This window comes from Polyodon spathula, chromosome 4 (genome assembly GCF_017654505.1).
Source record: "Polyodon spathula isolate WHYD16114869_AA chromosome 4, ASM1765450v1, whole genome shotgun sequence".
Classification (NCBI taxonomy): Eukaryota; Metazoa; Chordata; class Actinopteri; order Acipenseriformes; family Polyodontidae; genus Polyodon; species Polyodon spathula.
Genome location: NC_054537.1, coordinates 9,247,263 through 9,271,587, shown reverse-complemented (window position 1 = coordinate 9,271,587; position 24,325 = coordinate 9,247,263). Strand labels below are relative to the sequence as shown.

General features: G+C 35.3%; 1 protein-coding gene across 10 annotated transcripts in view; it reads right to left on the bottom strand.

Moving 5' to 3' along the window:
* Positions 1–516: 516 nt before the first annotated feature.
* Positions 517–24,325, bottom strand: part of LOC121314141 (LIM zinc-binding domain-containing Nebulette-like) — an 83,760-nt gene continuing 59,951 nt past the window's right edge. For 4 of the 10 annotated variants that reach the window (XM_041247108.1, XM_041247106.1, XM_041247111.1 and 1 more), the window contains 13 exons: positions 23,878–23,982; positions 21,229–21,342; positions 19,840–19,944; positions 19,006–19,110; positions 18,808–18,915; positions 17,589–17,699; positions 13,861–13,971; positions 12,572–12,682; positions 12,056–12,160; positions 10,597–10,701; positions 9,621–9,713; positions 7,826–7,908; positions 6,056–6,965 (listed from right to left, as the gene is read on the bottom strand). In XM_041247108.1, coding sequence (XP_041103042.1) covers positions 6,881–6,965; positions 7,826–7,908; positions 9,621–9,713; positions 10,597–10,701; positions 12,056–12,160; positions 12,572–12,682; positions 13,861–13,971; positions 17,589–17,699; positions 18,808–18,915; positions 19,006–19,110; positions 19,840–19,944; positions 21,229–21,342; positions 23,878–23,982 — 1,341 coding nt within the window. In that variant the 3' untranslated portion in view covers positions 6,056–6,880. The other 6 variants (XM_041247107.1, XM_041247109.1, XM_041247110.1 and 3 more) reach the window with 6 other exon arrangements.

The following is a 24,325-nucleotide window of genomic DNA, read 5'->3' as shown; positions in this document are numbered from 1 at the left end:
ATAATGAGAAATGAAATATTGGTATATGTTTATATTAGTAAACCCTTTGCATATCAAAAGCCTAACATTCTTAAATGTATTCCCTTTTGATAAAATAGGCACCCTTTCCTTTAGAATTAAGCAAATACACTTCTGCAAAAATAATAATCTAATCCTGCATGTGCCGTCAACAATTTTTGCATGACACATTACTAAACATTAGAACAATCAATGTTGCTATGTGAAGTCCCATCACGTTGGACTATATGTAAAGTAAAATTGTGAAATGCACACAAGGTTTTTAAATAAAATACATTAAATACTATTAACTCCACCAATAAAATATGGATAAATACAACCTCCACGGATGCTGTCTACAGGCTAAGCATACAGCTATGTGAAGGTTTTCAACGATGAGATGGTTACATGTGTTTTTGTCCATTGGTACAATTGTGTAGTAGATAAGACATGTTTTACCAACCACTATTGCTTAAATATCACCAGCATAAAGACAGACATACAAAATAGCCCACAGTATGACCTTGCATTAGCAACAGAAAAAAAAGTACTGTATTTATTTTTTAATGCCATTTACAGACTGCCTTATTCAGTTTACAAACGTTTTGTGCCCTAATATGAGAAATCACATACAGAAGTGCATTAGAGATACCATAGAGAACAACTTAATATACAATACTGTCACTACATATTGATTAGACTCCCCTTTATTAGGTTGTTTGTATGTAATTAAAAAAGGCTTAGCAGATAGAAACACTTTAGTTCAAAGTCTCAATGTAGTTTGCAGGAAGCATCCCAGATTTACCAGTTCTCTGCACAGTACCATACATCCAGCCTTGATCAATGGATTGCACGTTCATAATAATGTCTCCATCCCTGAAGGAAACTTCATCATGGTCCTGTGCTGCATAGTCATAGATTGCTCGGTACATCCTCTGTTAAAAAAAAAATAAATAAGTATTTTTTTTTTTCAATATATGAGCTGTTTTGCATAAGAGGACTAGCAGAGGACAAGCAGAGGTCTTTAGTGTTTAAAAAGGTCTGGATGTGTTGAAATAAATGAAATGAAAAAATTCTATTAGTACTAATAACAGGAATATGAGTAAAATTTAAGTATTAGTGTTAAGCACTGTACGAAAACAGTTTTTGGGGTCTGTTGCATGATCTTGTAAACACTGAGCTCTAAATGCTGTCACCCTTTAACTATATTCATCTTGCAAGTTTTTAGATCATTGAAACAGTGTTTAGTTCAAGGCTTAAAATAAGTTCTGGTAAGTTTATGTAGTGATACAGTTGGGTTTATTACTGACAAAACCATCCCACCTCTAGAAGTTCAGCCTGGATTCCAACCCAGGATTTTCGAACAAAACAAACACAATATAACCTGTTACACTTAACACAGGTTCATTTTGTAATGAAGCGTATACAGCGATGACCAGAAGTTTTGTATCACTCTATAGGATAGCCAACTTTTGCTTCATAAAGTTGAATGAAACCCGCTGACTAATGATAAAATACTGAATTGCATACCGCTCTGTAGTTTTCTATATTTCTATAAAATGTGACATTTCAAAATCTAACATTAAATACTGTACTACTGTCATGGCTTCCAGTACACTTTTGCAATACCATTTTTTAGTTTTTTTGATTACATGATATTAAATAAAATATCTAAATTGTGTTAACATATGACTGGTGTTAAGTGCATTCTATTACACTTTTTGACCGATTTAAAAGTCAATTAGATTCTAATTTTAGGAAATAGAATTCATGGACGCATAGCACACTTTTTTTTTTTTAATTACATTTTTTATTAAATTAAAATGTTTGTGTTAATACAAAATGACCAGGGATAATATGCCTGTAACATGGTTAAATTTCCTGTTGCTATGGTTAAATTGAAGCCAGCTGCCATGTATTTAAAGTCAGCAGCCAAATGGTAATAAAGAGGGAGTATTAAGAACTTGTATTCTGGTTCTCTATTTGTATGTTTTTTTCTTATTGTTGTTTTTGAACAAATGAACAAAAATCCATGACTTTCAAAAGTAATATATATATGCAAAACGGTTACAATATTATATATATATATATATATATATATATATATATATATATATATATATATATATATATATATATATATATATATATATATATATATATATATATATATATATATATATATATATATATATATATATATATATATATATATATATATATATATATATATATATATAATATATATATATATATATATATATACATATATATATATATACATATAATATATATAGGACAATCCTAAAATTTTAGGTGATGTCATAGCTATAGATCTGATCCATTAAAATAATGAAGTAAAGCTTCACTACTCACAATGGTTGCAGAATGTGGTGGTGACTGCACTGATTTCATGGAGGCAATGCTGGTCTGATGCATGTATCCAAATCCTGGAGATTGACCCCCTTGATGATAGGCTCCAGGAAGCACAGGGGCTAAATGACATTAAAAAAAAAAAAAAAAAAAAAAAAAAACCATAATTAAGCAACAGAAAAATAATGTAGTACAAATACCCTGCAAACACCATCTCCCACGAAGCACTATCTGTCACTGAATCACTGTTTTGAATTTAGAGATGCTGTCAATCCCACCAGGAAGAATTCACCTCAAGTTCCAGGACTGTGGAGTTGGTCAGGATATAAAGAATCTTTCACAGTGCCAAGGTAGTGGGGGTGGAAAAAAAAAGCAAATGGACAAAAAAAAAAAAAAAAAAGAAAAACTGTTTAAACTAATGCATTCTTGTCCAGAATCATTGTGTACAGAACATCACTTTCTTTTTTAGTCATAATCACATCCCGGTGACTTTTAAAACAAAGCACCCCTATTACTCAAAATATATCATTGTCTTCCTCCGTGTTCAGCTGGTACACCAGATTGTATATTAATGTGCCCCCCCCCCCCCCCCCCCTCCCCCCGCGTACTGCAGGGGTTGGGGGGGGTTAAATCGGACGACATGTTTGAAAGGATTTTTGAGGCCACAGGTTGCTTTGAACTTCTGAATTTTAAAGTCACCAGAATGTACTGACTGAAACAGAAAACGGTATACAAAACGATTCTGAGCAAGAATAATACATTATGTAAGATAACAGAGATTTTAGACCTGTGCTCCTAAAGCAAGATATTGTTAACTTTAGATAATATATTGGTGTCGATGGCTTCTGGTACGACATATTTCAATAAAGGCTGGAATGTTGGGAGAGATTTTCCGACCATATACGACTTTTTGTTGCTTACAAAACTGCTGTGAAAAAAAACACACACACACACACACACACACACACACACACACTTATATTACATCTAATAAAATAACATGGCATATATCGTGTATATCAGGGTTAGAGGAAGACTAAGATGGATATCATGCTTAACTACAGTTCAGTTCCACAGACTTGTTTGGAAATGTGAAGGTTACTCCATGCAGACAGCAGCACATCAGGTGACAGTCTAAACTCTTCTGCTTGCATGTAAGTTATTTCGCCTATTGCTGCGGTGAAATTACTGTAGGCGTGCACCAGTAGCCCCAGTTGTACCTCCATCCTCAGATGTTCTGGCTGTGTTCACACTGTAGCAGGAAAGGCTGGGATTTTTTTCTGACACCTCTGATCTCTCATTACCCATACTCATCCCAACAGTACTTAGAGTCTGAGAAAGCTGTCTACTATAACGGCTTGCCTTCTCTAAAGCAATAGGAAGGAAAGTGATAAAGGAAAGCATAACACAAGGAAAGGCAGACAATAGAAAAGTAAAAGAAAGCATGTTGTTTAGGAGAATCTATTATTAATATTTGACTTTACTGCAATCTGTGTGGTCTTTCAAATATAATAATTTGGTAAAACAAATATTTCTATACTTTCAGGAGCAATAACAATCTGCATTTTAAAAGACACCCGTTATGCTGAAAGATTAAGATTAATCTGCTGCTCGAACAAAATGTATCCAAGTAACACAATATTGTTTTTTTTTTTCCTCACCCCATTAACAAATTATACTTCTTCTAAAATATGCATTGCTGCTTTACTAAGACTTTAAAAATACAAACCAGCAGAACATGGCAGAAACAAAACCTCAACTCAACACCCAACAAAAAAGGAAAAAGAAGCAGCGAGAGGCAATACCATAAAGCTTATGAAGGCTTCTAGACTGGATATTATCTTCAAGCGGGTCAATGTCAAAGATGGAGCCAGGGTCACTACGCCACACTTTTAGGTCTTTCACAGAAAAAAAAAGGAATTTCACAGCAGAAAAAAAGAACACAAGCTGTAGTTGTGTCGTGCTCCAATAAAGCGATTCCACCCACAGTCTGCAATCCAAGTAGAGTGTGTGATGCTTGTAAATTCCACCTCCAGCACAGCACTTATAGTGCTATCATGCCAAAGGCAGCAGCATTTATTAAAGCATGTTGAAGTGTATCCCTTTGTCAAGGTGTGTTTTATTACCCTTACATTTGTTCTCCATAACTGCATTATTAAAAATTATACTTTTGGTTAATGGTGACATGGTCAATGACACTCCGGCAGTTTGCATTGTTGTTTCAATGGTAACAAGTTTTTTGGTATTTGTAGGAAAATTACAAATTACAGATTTACAGTACTGCCTTATTCCCACCTTACAGCAGATAAACCCATAGAAGATTCACACGTTTAATATTGTGGGACCAGTGCTAAAACAAGAAAGAAAAGTACACAGCATAAAAAAACACTTAGTGTTTTCTATTTATTGAAGAACCTACCAACAATGATACCAGGTCTTCTGTCCATTTCTACAACATGTGGGTGAACTCCTTTATAAGCCGCATCGCTGGAGACCTGGGTATTCCTCCTGACTCTCTCGAAATTGGGATCATCTGCTACCGGGGTAAAGCCTTTGCCCCTAGCCCTCTCGAAATCTTCATGGTATCTGACCTGAAACCAAAAATACTTCAGTGTTAGTGCTAACATTTTGTAGGCTGGAAAACACAAGAGTAATTCTTGCCTTGATGGCTTCACAAAATAAATTATTTGCACATTCCCACTCACTTTCATTACGGTGCTCATGCAAAAAACACGCAGGCAGACCACACAATCACAAAGTGTCAAGGGTGCAATCCTGTTAATAGGTTAGTGTAGGTGCAAAAAACTCCACACAAGAAAACGAGGTACATTTTATTTTATTGACATTGCATTTACAATCAAGTACATTTTAAAGACAGTTATTATATGCTTTTAGTCACACTGTGGAATGGAGCAGTGCTATTTCCATGTGGTTCCCCACCAACTATAGAGTGCAGTCACTGGCAGTGAGGTTGGATGCGATATCACTGGCCTGTGTTCCTTCATACTACCGTAGAGATGTTGTTCTGGGCCTCTCGGACACGTCACATTTCTGGGGTGTCGACAATCACACAAGGCTTGCCTTTCAGCTCCTTCAGGTCACTGTTGTACTTAACCTACATGATCACAAAGACAAGTAGAAAAAAAAAGGGTGCTTGACAGGGCTAAACTGTATGACAGCCTCAGATCTTCATAACACGGTTTTTAAAATAGTCAGTTCCAATTGGGTACATATTTGGAGATAACTTTTAATTTGCAAGTTATTTTTATTATTTTTTTAAATGATTGAAATTTTGCTTTGCGAATTTGAGTATTCAAGCTTTGAAGAAAGGTTTGCCATACACATTTTAATCATTATGTGAACATAATTAAAGTTTAAAAAAAAAATGTAAACAGCAATTTTGTAAGCTATATGATGCCTTATTCCAGCAGTACTAGTAAACAGAAACAGCATTAATTGAAGACTTCATAACATCTGTAGAAAGAGCAAACATGTAGTTATAATTAACCCCTAGGCTCTCTTCACATAGAATATGACAGCTTTCAATGATATTTATATTCTTCCAGCACAGATGAAGACTTGCCGAGCTGAGATTTGTTGGATTCCTCTTAACTCTCTCCATCTCAGGAGTCAGGCTCACAGTGGTTGCGGTTCCAGCCTGCTCTTCATACTTCACCTGTACAGACACAGTCAATGCGTAACATTAACACAGTGAATTACCAGAGTCAAGGCCAAATTCTTTCATTCTTCATTTGTGATTTGTGAAATATAGAACTTAAACATTTACACTGCCCCTACCAGAATGTCTAAACTCTGAAAGTGTTAAATGACAAAATAAAATACTAAAAAAGGAGAAAAAAGATCAACTTTAAAAAATGGAGAAAAAATGCCTGCCACAGCTGATATCAGCTGTAATGTGTGGTCGAATCTACAAGAAGCGGTTCACTGTAAATCAGCTATATTCTTTGGTTTGCCGTTACGTGACACTTCTCCAAATGTATAGATTACCTGGTGCATGAGTAACTGCTGAATTTACAGAACCCCATCTAATCCACCTTAAAATGCAGCCTTAGTGGGAACCAGATTTCAATAATGTTTTGCCAGCAACTAGGCCAAGCATGCCAAACTGTGTTCTGAAGATAAACACAAACCCAAACTCACTTGCTGTTATATTTGTTTACATAAATAAAAATGTCCTTGCATTCCTTGAATATTGTACTTGATACTTTCATTCTGTTAACAAAATAAAAAAGTCCAAAGAACTCACTCTGTTAGTTATTAGCATCAGTGACTTGTAAGGATATTTTTGTCAGTTATAATGTATGAATTATTACAAAGACTCTTCCTTGCAGTCATGGAGCCAGACTGTATTTTGGGGATTGTGTGAACCGGCACTCTGTGTCCTAGGGGAGTTGCAAGGGTAGTCTCACAGTCATTGTCTTGAGAAAGTGGCGATTGCTTATCCTGAAGTGACTGACCACACCCACCTTTGATTGCCCTTGAAGCAGTCTTATGTATCTCCGACCAGCACATTATATGCCAGACATGTCTCCTCTCTCATTGTCACTGTTGCCCTCCATACAATGGTGCCACCCCTATTTCAAAGAGTCTGTATATATATATATATATATATATATATATATATATATATATATATATATATATATATATATATATATATATATACGCCTGTATGTATCTGTATCTCCAGTAAAGTAACCTACCAACTGACATACAGGCTGTCTTACCTGGTTGATCCTGGAATATACAATAATGTTTCTTTAAGTTTGAAAACATTTTATGTCAGAACTTTTATTTTGAAGAAGAAAACGAACCTTACAGACTCCAGCAGACAAATGTTAGTCATTCGTAGGGGTGGACTCCCCTTGTTCACACAAAGGTTAAAAAAGGCCAATAAATTATGTTCATTATTGCTGTCTTATAGGGTTCCCAAATCGGTCCTGAGGACCCACTGAGCTCTCAATTACTTAACAAGACTCTTAATTGAATTGATAATTTGCTGAATTAGACCTTTTTAATTGTTTTCAGCTGTTAACAGTTGCATATTTCAAGTTAGCTACACCATTTTATAACTTAAACTCTACAACTGTTTAAGAGCTGAAAACAATTAAAAAGGTCAGTTCAATAAAAGGGTCTAGTTAATTAATTGAGAGGTCAGTTGGGATGAAAACCAGCAGACACAGGGGGTGGGGTCCCCAGGACCGGGGTTGGGAACCGACGCTCTATGCTGTCATTGAAAAGTAAATTAAGTATATACTGTTTTTGCATACAGAACATACAATTCCACTGCACACAGAACCCCAAAACAGAGTATCACGATACTGTATATGTCGCCATATGTGGGTAATTTTGAAATCACAGTCATATGCTGAAGACAATTCAGTGTTTGACTTGAATATAGACGAAAGACAGACAGACAAGATTCTTCACACACGTTACTGATGATCTTCTGACTCTCTTTAACTCGGGAGGGTCCGGGATTGCTGTTGCTTGTCCAATGCTTTCTTTATATTTTACCTGCACAACAATTAGAGAAAGATGCATACAGTTAATGTTTGGCCCTACCACAGTGACAATATGCACAATGCCCCATTCACAGGACAGGAGCAATGTCAGTGCAGAAGCAGATTGGTTTGTGCTTGTGTACGGGTTGTCTTGCTTGTGTACAGGTTGTCGTGCTTGTGTACTGGTTGTCTTGCTTGTGTACTGGTTGTCTTGCTTGTGTACTGGTTGTCTTGCTTGTGTACTGGTTGTCTTGCGCTTCTGTCCAGAGATCCCCCTCTGGTCACTGAGAGCTGCCCTTGAGAAAGTGATGCAGTTTTAGAGGTGGCAGAGGTGAGGACAGAGGAGCAAAACAGGCACAGGCAGTGAAAATGGACTGAACTAGCATTTAAATAGCCAGCTGTAGGTGAGGAGCCCTTGGTCTTGCACTCTGAACCACCCCCCACGGTCTCAATAAAAATATGACTGCAGGTACAAATATCTGAGACATATAAAAAGGTTTCTGCAAACATTCCCGGATTCTGATACTTACGGTAACTTCTAGCAAATGTTTTTTTTTTTCAAGTTTTAAAAACAATTGGATAAGCAGTTCTGTATATAAAACCCTGAAGTGTGACATTAAGCACGTACAGCACGTGCACCCCCTGGGAGAGATAATAATAAACGCCAAAAAGGGATTTAAGTGAAACTATAAACTGGCTCATGTACTCTCTTCTGAAGCTAAAAGCAAAGGAATATTTTCTCAGAGGATTAGTAGTTTTTAGTGAGTTTAATACCGTGAAAGTTATTTTATTTTACTTCAAAGGACCACAGTGGGCTTTTAAATCATTTAGAAAACATTTTATTTGTGAAAAAGAATCAATGTATACCCCTTTCATCTTGACAGCTCTGTTGTTGAATATAAACTATAGTTTACTCTTTCAGCAAGGTCAGATGGAAATATATAGGAAGCTAACTGCTAAAGACCAGAGTTAAAAAAAAAAAAAAAAAATTCAAATCAAAAGTTGTGTACAGTGACTGATGAAACAGCAGTATAAACTTAAGAGAATTTTGTGATTCATGAAAAAGCAGTAAAGCGTTTTGACTGATTGCTCACAAGACGTAAAAATCTGCCAAATCATAACAAGTACTTCAAATGCAGTTTTGTAACCTAATGAACAGGACTGCTGATCTAAAGGGGTCCTTTCAATTTCACAGCTCAGTGCATTGGGTATTTTTTGAACCAGACCATCAGACACAAAATGGGGAAATTAAAGGTTGTTTCAAGCGCATCACAAGGTCAGTGTATTCCTTGTGGATAAGCACAGAAAACACAGAATTATACAACATCTATTATGCAAGATGTTGAAGAATAGCTGCAGTAACATTTTGTTCTGTACCGAATTCGAATTAAGACAGTTTTAAATTGCTTCTATCTTAAGAACAAACAAAAGCAAAAAAAATAAAAATAATAAAATAACAGCCAACATTTCTCAAAATACTCTTTACTAAATGGGCTTCATCATTATAAAATCATTGCTGTAAAACTGTACAAAAAATACAGTAGAGAATAAGCACAGGGGAAGACTGGTATAGAAAAGTATGGCAAAAGTGGGGCAAAAATATAAAAAAAAAAAAAACAGGGAAGCTTGGAATGCATATGATAAGCAACTAGTAAAGAAAGTATCTCCTATTTTAATGATATGGTTTCAAATGCTCTAATAGTGCAGCTGTGTGTGACCACTTACCATACTAACATTCTGCTGATTTTTCTTTACTCTTTCCATCTCAGGAGTTTCTCTCACTGCTATTCCAGTTCCAACTCCCTCCTTGTAGAACACCTTTAAAAGTCAGGACAGTTACATTAGCTGTATCTACAAAAGCAAAAATAGCAATGCTTTCACGTAATACATGTCTGCTTGTTATCAATAAGCTTGCATTCAAGGGGATAGGGGACCTGTTATAAGTACGATATCAGATAAAGACCAATTTAAAGAGACCAAAGCTGTAAATATGGCATCACAAACACTAACAGTTTTCTGCAAAGACTGCCGATTATACTTCATTCATATAATAAAACAACACAAGTAACAGTCACATTTTCCACAGAGTGCTTGAATATACTACATGTAGCTCTTCTCTCCTAATCAATAAGCGACCATTTGTTTTTCTCATATAATTGCGACTTTTTTCTGTGTACAATCATGCAGAATTAAACAAGAACACCACCACCACCACCACAGTATAATACTATAATGATCTGATAGATGGCTGACAGTAGGAGCTCTGGCAGGATCTTCTATACCCCAAAACATGCAGAAATGACTGCTGTTTCAAGAGGACCCTCTCAAGTGCTCTCTTTACAGACAATTTTGGAGATTTCACTGCAGATTTTCATCCGAGTTCTGTTCATTGTAATATAAATGGTATGTTTATTAAAAGATTAACGTATAAATAATGACAGTTATTTGGTAATAATCTATCAACCACACTAATAGCAAACTTTGACATCCACAAATGATTTCCAGTATATTAGCTACAAAGGGTATATTTGCTCTAACAGATATGCGGCAGATTGCAAGGAAGACCCTCTGCTTTGTACCCAGAAAAAGTATAAACATGCTCAGTCTGAAACAGGAAGAAGCTCATTACTGAAAAAAAGAAAAAAAAAAAGAAATCCATTTTCAGATCTCTCATGCAGGGTAAGATGAAAGGATCACTTACACTGCTAATCCTTTTAGAGTTTTCTTTGGCAAGGATAATCTCTGGAGTGTCTGCTACTGAAGACACCGTGCCTTTCAGTAGTTTTGAATCAGCTGTGTACTGTAACTACAAACACATTTGTTTAAAAAGTAATGAACAGACCTGACATTTAATAACTACTACAAATGCAATACCACTTTAACACAAACCGTGGTGTTATTAAAAATCTTAATGAACACCTGCCATCAAATGAATTATTTAATTCCTGGGAAGCAAGATCTCATTCATGTTCTATAAAAGCATGTGGTTCTGAAAAAAGAAAAAAAAAAAAAAAATATATATATATATATATATATATATATCTATATATATATATATATATATATATATATATATATATATATAGCTCTGGAAAAAATTAAGAGACCACTGCAAAATTATCAGTTTCTCTGGTTTTACTATTTATAGGTATGTGTTTGGGTAAAATGAACATTTTTTTTATTCTATAAACTACTGACAACATTTCTCCCAAATTCCAAATAAAAATATTGTCATTTAGAGCATTTATTTGCAGAAAATGACAACTGGTCAAAATAACAAAAAAGATGCAGTGTTGTCACACCTCGAATAATGCAAAGAAAATAAGTTCATATTCACTGACAATGTTCCCCAACTCTGAGGATAGGTTTTTCCAGCAGGACAATGCTCCACGCCACACAGCCAGGTCAATCAAGGTGTGGATGGAGGACCACCAGATCAAGACCCTGTCATGGCCAGCCCAATCTCCAGACCTGAACCCCACTGAAAACCTCTGGAATGTGATCAAGAGGAAGATGGATGGTCACAAGACATCAAACAAAGTCGAGCTGCTTGAATTTTTGTGCCAGGAGTGGATGACACATGAAAGCTGTGATTGAAAATCAGGGTTATTCCACCAAATACTGATTTCTGAACTCTTCCCAAGTTAAAACATTAGTATTATGTTGTTTAAAAATGAATATGAACTTATTTTCTTTGCATTATTTGAGGTCTGACAACACTGCATCTTTGTTATTTTGACCAGTTGTCATTTTCTGCAAATAAATGCTCTAAATGACAATATTTTTATTTGGAATTTAGAAGAAATGTTGTCAGTACTTTATAGAATAAAAACAAAAATGTTCATTTTACCCAAACACATACCTATAAATAGTAAAACCAGAGAAACTGATCATTTTGCAGTGGTCTCTTAATTTTTTCCAGAGCTGTATATGCAAAGAACTCTGACAGTTGGTACAGTTGATCTACTCACAGAGCTGATGTTTTTCTGAGAGTTTTTTTACTCTTGTAATATCTAGAGTGTCTGCTACTGAAGCAAACAAACACTTCAACTTGTCTGCCTCATCTCTGTACTTTTTCTGGAGAGAAAGAATAGTTAAAAGTTAACAGCTCTGCATTAATTTTACTGGCTGAAAGCTCTCCAGTTGTCACCACATATTACCTGGCTGTATATGTCCTTCACGTGCGCAGCATGCAGCATCTCAGGTGTGTCTGTAACAGCACCATATGTATTTTGTCTCAGCTCTGACATCTGCTTATACGATACCTAGACATAAAAAGAACACATTGGCTTACTTACTGTACAATTATACACAATATCCTTACTGAAATAAGGAATTCATGCTAATCAATAAATTGAACAATGGTGATCTAAGTATTGGCACTGCTTAGAATTTTAATATACATCCTATTTTGTATTAAGGATTTTAAAAACAAGCATCTACTGTTTTTTTTTTTTTTTTTTTTTTTTTTTTTAATTTATTTTTTGTCTTTCTATTTAAGACCACATGTTGGTGACAGGCCAAATCCCAAGAAAACGGTTATTCTGCCAGTGACCAACAAGTGAGATGAAACTAAATCAGGGATCAGTCAGAAACGCTAGCATTTGATTTTGTAGACTATTTACAAAACTAGGAAACACGGAGTCTGTTGAACAATGAAAACAGTTTCCTCTGACCTGGCTGCTGATCTCGGTGGCTCTTGTTGCTCTCTCTATTTCAAGAATGCCTGTGCTGAGCTGCATTCCTTTGCCTTTTATTTCATTTTCAAGATCCTTCCTGTATTCCTTCTGTAACAGCAACATTCAAATCCTGTTAGTTTGTATCATGTTAACAACTTTTTCTGGTCTTGCCTGAAGTATACAATAAAGGTAATGTATGCTGTTTTAGTAGATAGATAAAAGGAAAATGGAAAATACATGTTAATTTGTAGCAAAAGCTGTAGTAGATAAATGGCATTATTATCAGACAGGTGTAAATGAGTGCTGTTATCTGTTCTTTGGATAGAATAAGATGCTCAGGAAACAAGCTTTAAACATGTGCTTTTAAATTCTAACTGTGCAAAATAGAGTTAAGCCATTAGTCTTTCTTAAGCCTTTGATGCACAAATTAATAGAATTATGTAAAATAAACATTACTGTACCTTTAAATACATACATTGTAGGTGATAAATGCCATGCTAGGTTTTCATCTAAATCAGTGGTTCCCAATGTTTTCCAAGTGAGGGTCTGTTCATTTTCGAAAATGATATGTGGAATTACACAGCAGTAGGTTACAAAAAGCTCTTGGTTTGCTTGATTTACTTTCAGGTAGTCTGTTACTGTTTCACTTCCTAGGTCATTTCACCACACTGTATTTTGGTCAAAAACTGGCTGCAAAGCATGTCAGTCAATAGGGGGAAGCAGGTGACTGGTAAACGACAGGAAAGAAGGCACTGATGGGGTCGGGGGCCATTTTGTTTACCAGATGTTTTAAAATGAAAATAGTTCAACATTCCTTTGAAAGCAGCACATTTGAGACTGATACAGCAAAACAAAGTGTATGACAGATCAGAATTATTTAGTTGCCAACAACACGCCAATTGTTTCAGAATGCAGTAGATCATGTTGCATTGTTTTGTGGATATCTCAGAGACCATGGACTAAAATTGGGAACCTCTGATCTGTACCTACAACGGAAGAGGGATTGAGCTTTGCTTATTCAAGCAGCATGCCAAGCTGTTAGGTCAGCGTCTGTAAATGATTGTAATACACCTCGCTGGCCATGTGTGATGCCTTCTTGGCTCTTTGGATATCAGGAATGTCAGCACTGAGTTCCATTCCTTTTCCCTTTATTTCCATTTCAAGGTCCTTCCTGTATTCCTTCTTTAAATAATGATTGGTTTGTTTTTATGAAGAGGTTCACACCATTCACACAGTAGGCAGTACTATGTGCTCACCTTTTTGCACTAACAATGTAAAGAGAGTACCTCGCTTAATATCCAAGCTGCATTCTTCACTCTGATTGAGTCTGGAGTGTCTTCCAACAGCGTTAGGCCTTTTCCTTTAATACCTTCTTCAAGGTCCTTCCTGTATTCTTTCTACAACAGCCACAGTAAGAAAAGAGAGGATTCATGGTTATTCATCCTTTATACTCTGCAGGATTGCACAGATTATCAAAGTAGCAAGAGTGTCAGAATTTTAAATTTGATTTTGCTCTTTGATTTACCTGTTTCTTATCAGTTCTTTCGCTATTCTTTCCTGAGCTTTTACATCACAAATGTAACATTTTCAAAGAGGAACCTTAAGACAAGAATTTACAGTCCAGTATAAAAATAAGTCATCAACAATAACTATAAATGAAGAATAATATCATTACAGCATGATACATTATACCAATTAAAAAAATATAAAATAAATCTGACTACTTTGATAATGTCATGCTTTCACTGGTATTAGCCACAAGAGGGAGACATCACACAACATAATTTAAATGTGATTCACACATATCCGTACGATTTCTTCCCCATAATGCACCCACAGTATTTCAGTTGTGTAATTAATGAACAACAATAAAAGACATCCAGTTATGTTTATAATTTGGATGTGTAGACCTATATATGCGTAGAATATAGCATAACACTAAATTAGACAGTTTAACTCCTCAACATATTTCAAAAGCATATAGGCTGATAATGCCAATAAATTCTTACTGTCTATTAAAAGCGCATCCGTTTTCCATGTGTTTACTCCACTGTTCAACAGACCGCTTTTCAATATTACGCCAAGCTTTGATCCATGTAGTAAATTACTGGACTGTCTGACACATAGACTGCAGCATCTTCTTTGATGTGGTCACATTAGAGAGAGGCAATTAAGATCCTTCCAAACTATTTCAAAGTTTAAGGGTGAAAATAAATGATCTACTTATTACGTTGATCTAAACCAGTGCACTACCTAGGGGCCAGTTACAAAATAACTTTGTATGATAACTTTTAAAGCTATTTTCTTTTTTTTCTTTTTGAACAAAGTTTGTTATGTCAGCAATAGTAAACCCGTTATTTAGGCTTCAACGCGTGTGCCTCAAAATAATACAGACCATATTCACAACCGCTAACGAGTTGTCACATTCTTCATTTTACAGCAAGACACAGGCTAAGTGAGATTTATGCAAGCAGGACTTCCAGCTTCATTTGTAATGCTTTTGTGACACTGGCTGCAAATACCAGTCGTTTTCTATTCAAGTTGATAGACATGTTGAACTGCTGTGAAACCTGGCAGCTGTAATGTGAAACTCAATTATGGTAGACTCCAGGTGCAATAAAAGACCCCCTACCACCACCCCAAACAGATTTTCCACATTTGCATCCATAACAGTAATTTTGCACTTCTGTTCTATCAGCCATTAAAAGGAACAGCAAAACCAGTTAAATTTTTCGCTGAGTTTTATAACTACTTAACGTGAAAGGCAAAACCACTTCTATTTTTTGTCTGGTGTTAAACTTTGATTTATTCAGAGTTATGTACTGTATGCATTAATCCTCCCAGTATAAAAGTAGCAGTTAATTAATGATGGTCAGAATCTGATTTTTTATTTAGTTATATACTGTGCATTGAAATCAATAGACTCCAGATATGCTACAATGTGCCACTCAAAACAGCAGACCAGTAAACTGATCTAATATACTGTTTATATATCTATGTCATTTTTTTCAACAGTAGACAGAAACTGTTTAATATGTTATTTTAGGGTTGTCCTTCAGCAAATTTACTTACCTTACAATTCTATCTAATTATGGAGTCTTATCCTTATTGGTGGATTCAGTAAGTATAGCTGTGTGCAGTAATTTATTGCTATCACTGCATAACACGGCAAAAACATCATTTATCTGTGTCACAGTTGTTTGTTTTGTACAGGCGCAAAAAATAAAATGGGTGCTGAGTTAATATTGATACACAGCAATGTCTGTTTCTCACCTCCCAGAATACAGAAAGTCAGCCCCTGTGTAGTTACATACTGATTTTACTCTGTGCAATAAAAAAAGTCCTCTAATATCCCAGATTTAATACAACCTATTCATAGTCTGAAATGCTGTATTATATAAAAGTAAGGTAAAACTGTTCTGGGCTGTTACTGGTTTCTTTCAAAGCAATACATGAACAGTTTCATAATGATCACATTTTATTTTAATGAATAAATTATGAATATAACACACTATACAGTATTAACTAATAGATGCTATATGTTTTAGGTGATAAGAATTGATGGAAGTCAAGTACAGTGCAGTAGCTCTAAATAAATCCCAATAGCCACCAGTGTGGGAACATACAGTATCACCTACTGTAAACATGTACACGTTGAGTAAATTGTCACCAAAATACACCCACACATTCACGTCTGATTGGCTCTTATTGTGATATAAACCTAATTTCTGTAATCCTGTCATTGCTTCAACTGAAATGAAATCAGATGGGCACATAAGAATGCAATAATGGCATGCAAAGTGGTTGTTATCTGCAGCTGTTGGCGAACCTCAGGGCCATTAAAAATGCAATTTTATCACATTTGAAAAGCTAGAAAACACTGATCCACTGAACTAGTAGTGTATTCTGGCAGCTGGGATTTAACTACTTGTTTGGAAAAGCTGCTGTGTGTGTATTAAAGAAGGCATTCACTGGCAATGTAAAAACAGCTTAACTGCTCGAACCATGTAACAGAGCTGTTTTATTTGAATGTAATTTGATGCTTCATGTACTTGTGTGTTTTCTTTCACATGCTGTGTGGATCATTAGACATTTGGCAACAATGCGAGACCAAAGCTTTCCAGATTTATTTTCCATTAGATAACACAAATATATTTTTGAGTAAGATGAACTACAGTCTACTTGTGTTTTTCAAATATTTATAAAAAATAAATTACATTTTTGAAGTTTTAAACAAATGCCTTATATCTTTTTTTAAAAGTACAAAAAAGCCAAGATAACTATGATAAGCGATAACTAAAAGATCGCTGGCATTTCAAGCAAACTTTTAGTAATACATATTGCACACAATAATCATAATTTGTGTTATTTGGTACTTTTTAAAAACTACTATGGGATAGCAGCACCATAGTTTATATATTACCCTAGAGACAACTGTGCATTACCATACCCTAGAGACAACTGTGCATTACCATACCCTAGAGACAACTGTGCATTACCATGTGATTGCTGCTGCCAGGTTCCAATCAAATCCAATCACATATGAATTTATATTGTATCTACTCAATAAGGCAGTGATCTTGTCAGTAGTGTCAGGATGCAACAGTGAAAAAGACCCCCGCTTCCTTTAAATTCCCCATGCATGAGATTATAATTAAAGTAAGGGATGCTTTGAGTACTGCACTGCATCACTGCTGATAAGATCGTAGGTAAACTGTGAAATAAATTCCTTCATAAACTCAAATATATACCTCATTATAGGCAGAATCCATTTTTAGGTATTCACTTTTACTACTGTTAATGGGGCCCACTGTTCCTCCATGCTGATCATCAACCTTCAAAGCTGTGTAAAATTTTAAGAATATCCCAGTCCCAGATATTAGAACCTGAGTTCAGAGTCTCATACAGGTAAGAAAATAACTCCAACCCTAGTTTATGCAGCTCCGAGTCAAACCCTTTGGAAGGTAAGTTTGCTGACAGTCACCCTAGTGAATAAGAATAAAAAAGCAGAAACCTCATTAAGAAGGCTGGTAGCGTGCCTGGCGTGTAAATAGCCTGGAGTCATCTCTAAATCCACAGCTGCTTTTCCTTTGATTCCTTCTTCATATTCTTTTCTGTATTCTTTCTGTGGGGTAACACAAATCAAACTCAGAATTCAAATAGGTTACTCAACATTTCCTGTTATCAGCACCTGCACCAAACACAATCCAGTTTTAAAAAATGACACTGGAGTAATTGCATTTTTAATTACTTAAAAATATTATATATATATATATATATATATATATATATATATATATATATATATATATATATATATATATATATATATTACAACAGTGCTTTTGCCTCAGGTTTCTTGGACAGCAAACTGCGCATTCACGCTAAACTGTTACGAGCACTAAACGCTGAAGTGTTATAAGTCTTTTTAAATTAACAACCCTAATGCTGAATTAACACATTTTAATGGTTTTAAGAGTTATAGCATATTGACACCAAACATTTATTTATGTAACCTAAGATCATTTGCATTTCTTTAATTCAGCTTGTTGAGTCTGAATGGGGGTCTAGTATTATTCAATCGTTTTTATAATAGTTTTCATAACAAACAACCCATGTTTACAAAAATATAATCTATGCAAACTTGAATACACAAGTTAAAATGCCAAGTTCAATAATAATAATAGATGCTTCATAACGCTGGCATTAGAAAAGTTATTTTAGAATCTGCCAAATCTACAGAAAGCAAAAGACGAAAAAAACAAGTTTTACAACAACGCAGACCTTCAGTCACTGATAATGGTATTGATTTTTTCCACATAACATTGTTGGCCCTGTAGGGAATCAGGATGGTTACTTGAAATCGATCCAGTTTCTACGTCTTCAAGCTATCCACTTATGATATTCATTGTCTATTAAATACTAGTCACATGTAAATATACAATAGCGATTAGACCGTTTATATTGCAATATTACCAACTTAAACCTAAAAACAAATTTAATTTCCTTTTCCAGCAGCAATAACATCCTCTTCAGTGGTCATTACCTGCGCTATAGTTGGCTTTGTCTTTCGTAAAGTACTCTTGTTATAACTACTGTAGATGTCCTGGTTTCTGCGTGGGACACCAAAGCTTACCTCTGAAGAGTAGGGCTACATGAAGGAGGCAGCCACCCCCTTCTTGCTTTGCAAATTCCAATAGGTTTAAATGGTAAGGAAAAAAAAATGCTGTTACCTCACTTTGAATCTTCTGCGCTCCCTTTGAAACTTGGTATGCCTGGGTGTCTACAAATTCCAGCATTGACTTTCCTTTGGATTTCTTATAATCTTCTTTATATTTCACCTGAGGAAAAATAACAAAAAAACGAGAATTGACTAATTCATTGTTCCTAAGGGGTATGACAGCTGAGCTTATTGCACTATTCACACATACCTGACTCTGAAGAATCACGTTTTCTTTGTGATGAAGCCGCTCAGCTGTGTCCAAAGCTAAGTGGTACCGCCCTTTGGATTTCTCATACTGTTTCTTGTATTCAAACTAAATAAAAAGACAGCAGAATATTTGATTTTCTATCAAAAAAAGTTCAAACCAAGACAATAATAGATGGTGGAGCCATATGGTATTTGTTTTACAAACTTTTTGCATGTTCAATGACTGGCCAAAAAATAAGAGAATGTAAGTCCATTTAGAAAATCCCCTAGTGTGCAGTGTATGCTAATGGGGTCAAGTGACATCTCATGAGCTCCACCAGACTTTTATAAGCCATTTAGTTTTATGCAACTATTCTGCCACAAATATAATGAAGCAAAATGGTATCAGTTGGTTCAACTCATACCAGTGGCACAAATCATTGAAACCTTCAACTCAGGACACCTGTATCCACTCATATGGGTATTTTTAAATTCTTGTCCACTCAAGTTAATTAACCCAGTATTTATGTAATAGTATATATATATATATATATATATATATATATATATATATATATATATATATATATATATAGATAGATATATATAGATAGATATAGATAGATAGATAGATAGATAGATAGATAGATAGATAGATAGATAGATAGATAGATAGATAGATAGATAGATAGATAGATAGATACACACACACACAAATATACATATGTATATTTTATTTAATATGTTTCTTATTCATTTCTATCCCCTCCCCCCTCACTTTAATGATATGGGGTAGTTTATCCACAGACTGATAGAAATAAAAGAAGTGCACATATTGTAAAAGCAGAAAGCCTACCATGCTCTGCAGTTTGCTGGCCTGTAATGCATGTCCAAGATAAAGTGAGTTTGGTAAGTCTGAGGTAGGATCATGTAGCTCTTGCAAATCAGTCTTGTATTGTACCTAAAAAGAAACAGATTCAGAAAAAGCTGATTAATTCATATATGAGTTGAAAAACACACAGACACAAACACACACACACATTTTATTATTATTAAGAAAACCATTAAAAACATCTAAAAATACTATACTTCACCACAACATGCAGTATTCTAACTGTAGGTGACAACAATACTTAGTATAGATACACTTACTTAATAGAAAATCCAAATTAAAAGGTTCCTGTATTGTCTACTAACGAAGCTAACTGAACAAGGAAAGAAATACCTCGCAGTACACGCTTTAGCCTATAGAGGTCAGCATGACCTACCAAATCAACATTTATTTCTAATAACACTATGTAACACAATTTTTGTTCCTGGGTAGTAAGTGTTATTTCCTAATTGCTTATGCCTCAAAAGTATAGAAAATCCCTATTATTCCCCACAAACTCTGCTTTTGTGACCAGGACAGTGATATTTCAAAATATCACTATTTCCAATGGGAAAATGGGCAAATGTGTGTCTTTTCGTTCACATTAAGTCAGAAAAAAACATATGAATCCAAATTAACATGTATTTTTTAAATTAACATTAATACTGTAAATACAGTATAATTGTAAATCTCGAAAAACTACTCAATTCTTTGTAGTCATCTTTGTATTATTTTAGTATAAATACATGTTAATTTGGATTCATATGTTTTTTTCTGACTAAATGTGAACGAAGACACACAATTGCCCATTTTCCCATTGGAAATAGTGCTTATTTTGTATACTATTTTTTAAATAATGTTCACAATTCAGTTTTGTTTTAATTGTGCCCTAAGCATCCATTCAATTTTCTTTCCGCATCAAATGTTGACCATCATAGTCAAAACAAACAAAAAAAAAAAAAGCCCTAAAACTTAAAACAGAACCTAACAGTCAAGGAAGTATGTGACTAGAAAAGGTTTAGTCTCAGCCAAATTTTACTTCTGCATAAACATATATACAGCCAGTAAAAAAACAATTCTCCTGAAATACAGCAGAACAGAAGGTCTTTGAACTCCACTGAGAAGGGGATCAACGAATAAAATTGCAAGTTACTTTCTTGGCATGAATCAACACCTACAGGTTGCAACATGAAACTGTACACGGTCACCATGGAAACTGCTGGTCCATACATACATAAAGATGCATTTCAAGTTACAAAATAATTTCCTAAATGCAAAGGAAAGGTTGTAAACTATAAACTAAAAACAGCAAATACGTGTTGATAAAATAACCAAATGCTGAACAGTTAAGATGTATGCATCAACTAAACTTACCTCACTTGCCCAGACTGAAGCAGCTTGAGCCTGTTTGAAAGAAGCGCTCTCCTGAGGGTTATACTGGTGCTTCTTTTCCTTCAAGTCTTTCTCAAATTTCTCTTTGTATTTCACCTGTTTTGTAAAACATTCACATTTTACCTTGTGAACAGACAGAAAACTACTCGCAATTCTTGTCTAGATCCACAGAACTGCAACCTATTTTTTACACAATCTTGAGTATATGGAAAAAAGTGAAACAAGCAGAAAAGAAACCATGTATTAAATGCAGATGCAAGCTGTTGGCAGGAGATATTTAGGGTTAAATGGTGCCAGGTCCTAATCTGACAGGATGAAACATGAGCACAGCATAACTTAAGTTCTGCATAGATTTCTTTATTTTAGTATTTTAAAGATACATGCGCACACACACATATTTGCACAGAAATGTTCATTATTGATCAACAAAATGAGAATACGTCAACAAAAAAAATTGTAAAGCTGGTGCATTTGTATCTCAGACACTGGAGAGGAACGGGAAATTAAAACAAGGTAAAGGCAATCATCCAAATAAAGCTAAAGAACTAACGGATAACGACATAGAACGTCTGTACAGCACTGAAACACTGCACTTAAAAAACCCAAATGTACTGCTGAGCCTCGTCTTCTTTAATAATAGCATCACAAGGGTACCCGTTGTATTATAAAAAAATAATAGATAGGCCTATATTATATATATGGATGCATAACACAATTCATAGACAATAATTTAATATAAAACCACATTCATTTAAATCTTTTTAAGGTGGCAAAGAAATCTGCCTCTAATCACTCTAAAGGTACTTAAACACCTACATATATTGTATTAAAAGCAAGCTGCAATTCCCACTGTAATGACATAAAAGCGGTTTAGGTGTAAATCATGTGAATTCTTGTTATTTTACAATAATGCCAAAGAAGTACAATTATGCAAGCTTGCAAAGACACAATAATTGGGCCCTTAAAATAAAATTAACTGTCTTCTGTGTATGACTTGTTGATTGTGATAATTACACTATGTAACACAATTTTTGTTCCTGGGTAGTAAGTGTTATTTCCTAATTGCTTATGCCTCAAAAGTATAGAAAATGGCTATTATTCCCCACAAACTTTGCTTTTGTGACCAGGACAGTGATATTTTGAAATTTACCTATTTTCCAGAACATTCCAGATAGATTCAGTGCTGACTAAACTTGGAGTAACTTCTAGAACTTTCCAGTAATATAAATAGTAGTATAAATACAGGGGCCTTAAGCCCACCAGTTCAGTTTAGTTCCAGATACCTAAGTGGATACATATCTGCATTTTTCTGAGATGGCATCAAGAGGCTGCAATGGTGGCATTCCTGATGGGTCTCCAAGGCGGTTTTACCAAGTTTCCCTGCTATCTTTGCCTTTGGGACAGCAGGGACACCAAGGCGCACTACCACAAGCGGGACTGGCCACAGCGGACTGAGTTCTCTGTGGGGAGGAACAACGTCAAATGGGAGCCACTGGTGGACCCCTGGAAGGTGCTGATGCCACCACTGCACATCAAATTGGGCCTTATGAAACAATTTGTCAGAGCTCTAGATAAGGAGTCGGCAGCCTTCAAGTACCTTCAAGACTTCTTCCCTAAGCTGTCTGAGGCAAAGGTCAAAGCCGGTGTCTTCGTCAGGCCACAGATAAAGAAGATCCTGGAGTGCAATGAATTCCCCAAGAAGCTCACTAGTAAGGAGAAAGCGGCTTGGAACAGCTTTGTCGCAGTGGTTGGGGGCTTCCTGGGCAATCACAAGGCCGAAAACTATGTGGAGCTGGCTGAGACTCTGGTGAAGAGCTACAGCACAATGGGCTGTAGGATGTCCCTCAAAGTCCACATCCTTGATGCTCATCTTGATAAATTCAAGGAGAACATGGCAGCGTACTCGGAGGAGCAAGGCGAGCGCTTCCACCAGGATATACTGGACTTTGAATGCCGCTACCAAGGACAGTATAACAAGAACATGATGGGAGACTACATTTGGGGGCTGATTCGTGAAAGTGATTTACAGTATAATCATAAATCCCGAAAAACTACTCACTTCTAAATCTTTTGTAGTCATTTTTGTATTACTTTAGTATAAATACATGTTAATTTGGATTCATATGTTGTTTTTTTTCTGAATTTATGTGAATGAAAAGACCGTTTTCCCATTGGAAATAGGTAAATTTCAAAATATCACTGTCCTGGTCACAAAAGCAAAGTTTGTGGGGAATAATAGTGATTTTCTATACTTTTGAGGCATAAGCAATTAGGAAATAACACTTACTACCCAGGAACAAAAATTGTGTTATATAGTGTTATCGCAGAAACAACACATTCATAATTTAAAACACAGCAAGTATCTAACTGGATTTGACAAAAAATTAGATATTAACTTCATACTACTGTATTCCTAAAAAAATAATATGACCATAATAAGGAAGCCATTTCTATTTTATAGAACAGAACTTGGCAAAAATGAAGGAGACCACAGACATGGTATGCAAACCCTAGCAATGGTAGAAGTTTGAATGTAAGGAATGTTGGCATTGGATTTTCTTGTCATACACCTGTGGTTCTCCACGCAAGGAATAACAACATGGACGTTTTTAAAATGCATGAAGCTCTTACCTGACTAGAGAGCTTGGAAACCTCTTTGGCGTGCTCAATATCTGATCTTCCCAAGACTGACTGCCTATTGTACACCCCTGATTTTGTTTGGCTTTTGTATGCAACCTACACCAAATGCAAAGAAATGATCAACTTCACAATTCAATTTTTCTATGTATTGGGTTGCAAAACTGTTTACAGATACTGTGTTGGCATCTGACGATACACCAGAAAGGAAGGTTAGGCCCAGCGGTATTTGTTTTCCTTTGATTACAAATGGCTGAATATTTAATTGTAATAAACTTTTACAGAGCATCCGTTTTTCCTAAAATGGCATTGGGAGATTTGGGGATGGAGGCCAAGAGACACAGCTATAAGGAAATGTACATTATTAAAAAAAAAATGAAGGTATCATATGATTACACTGTTTTCTAGTTCAGTACTATATACACTATGCAACACCAACAGA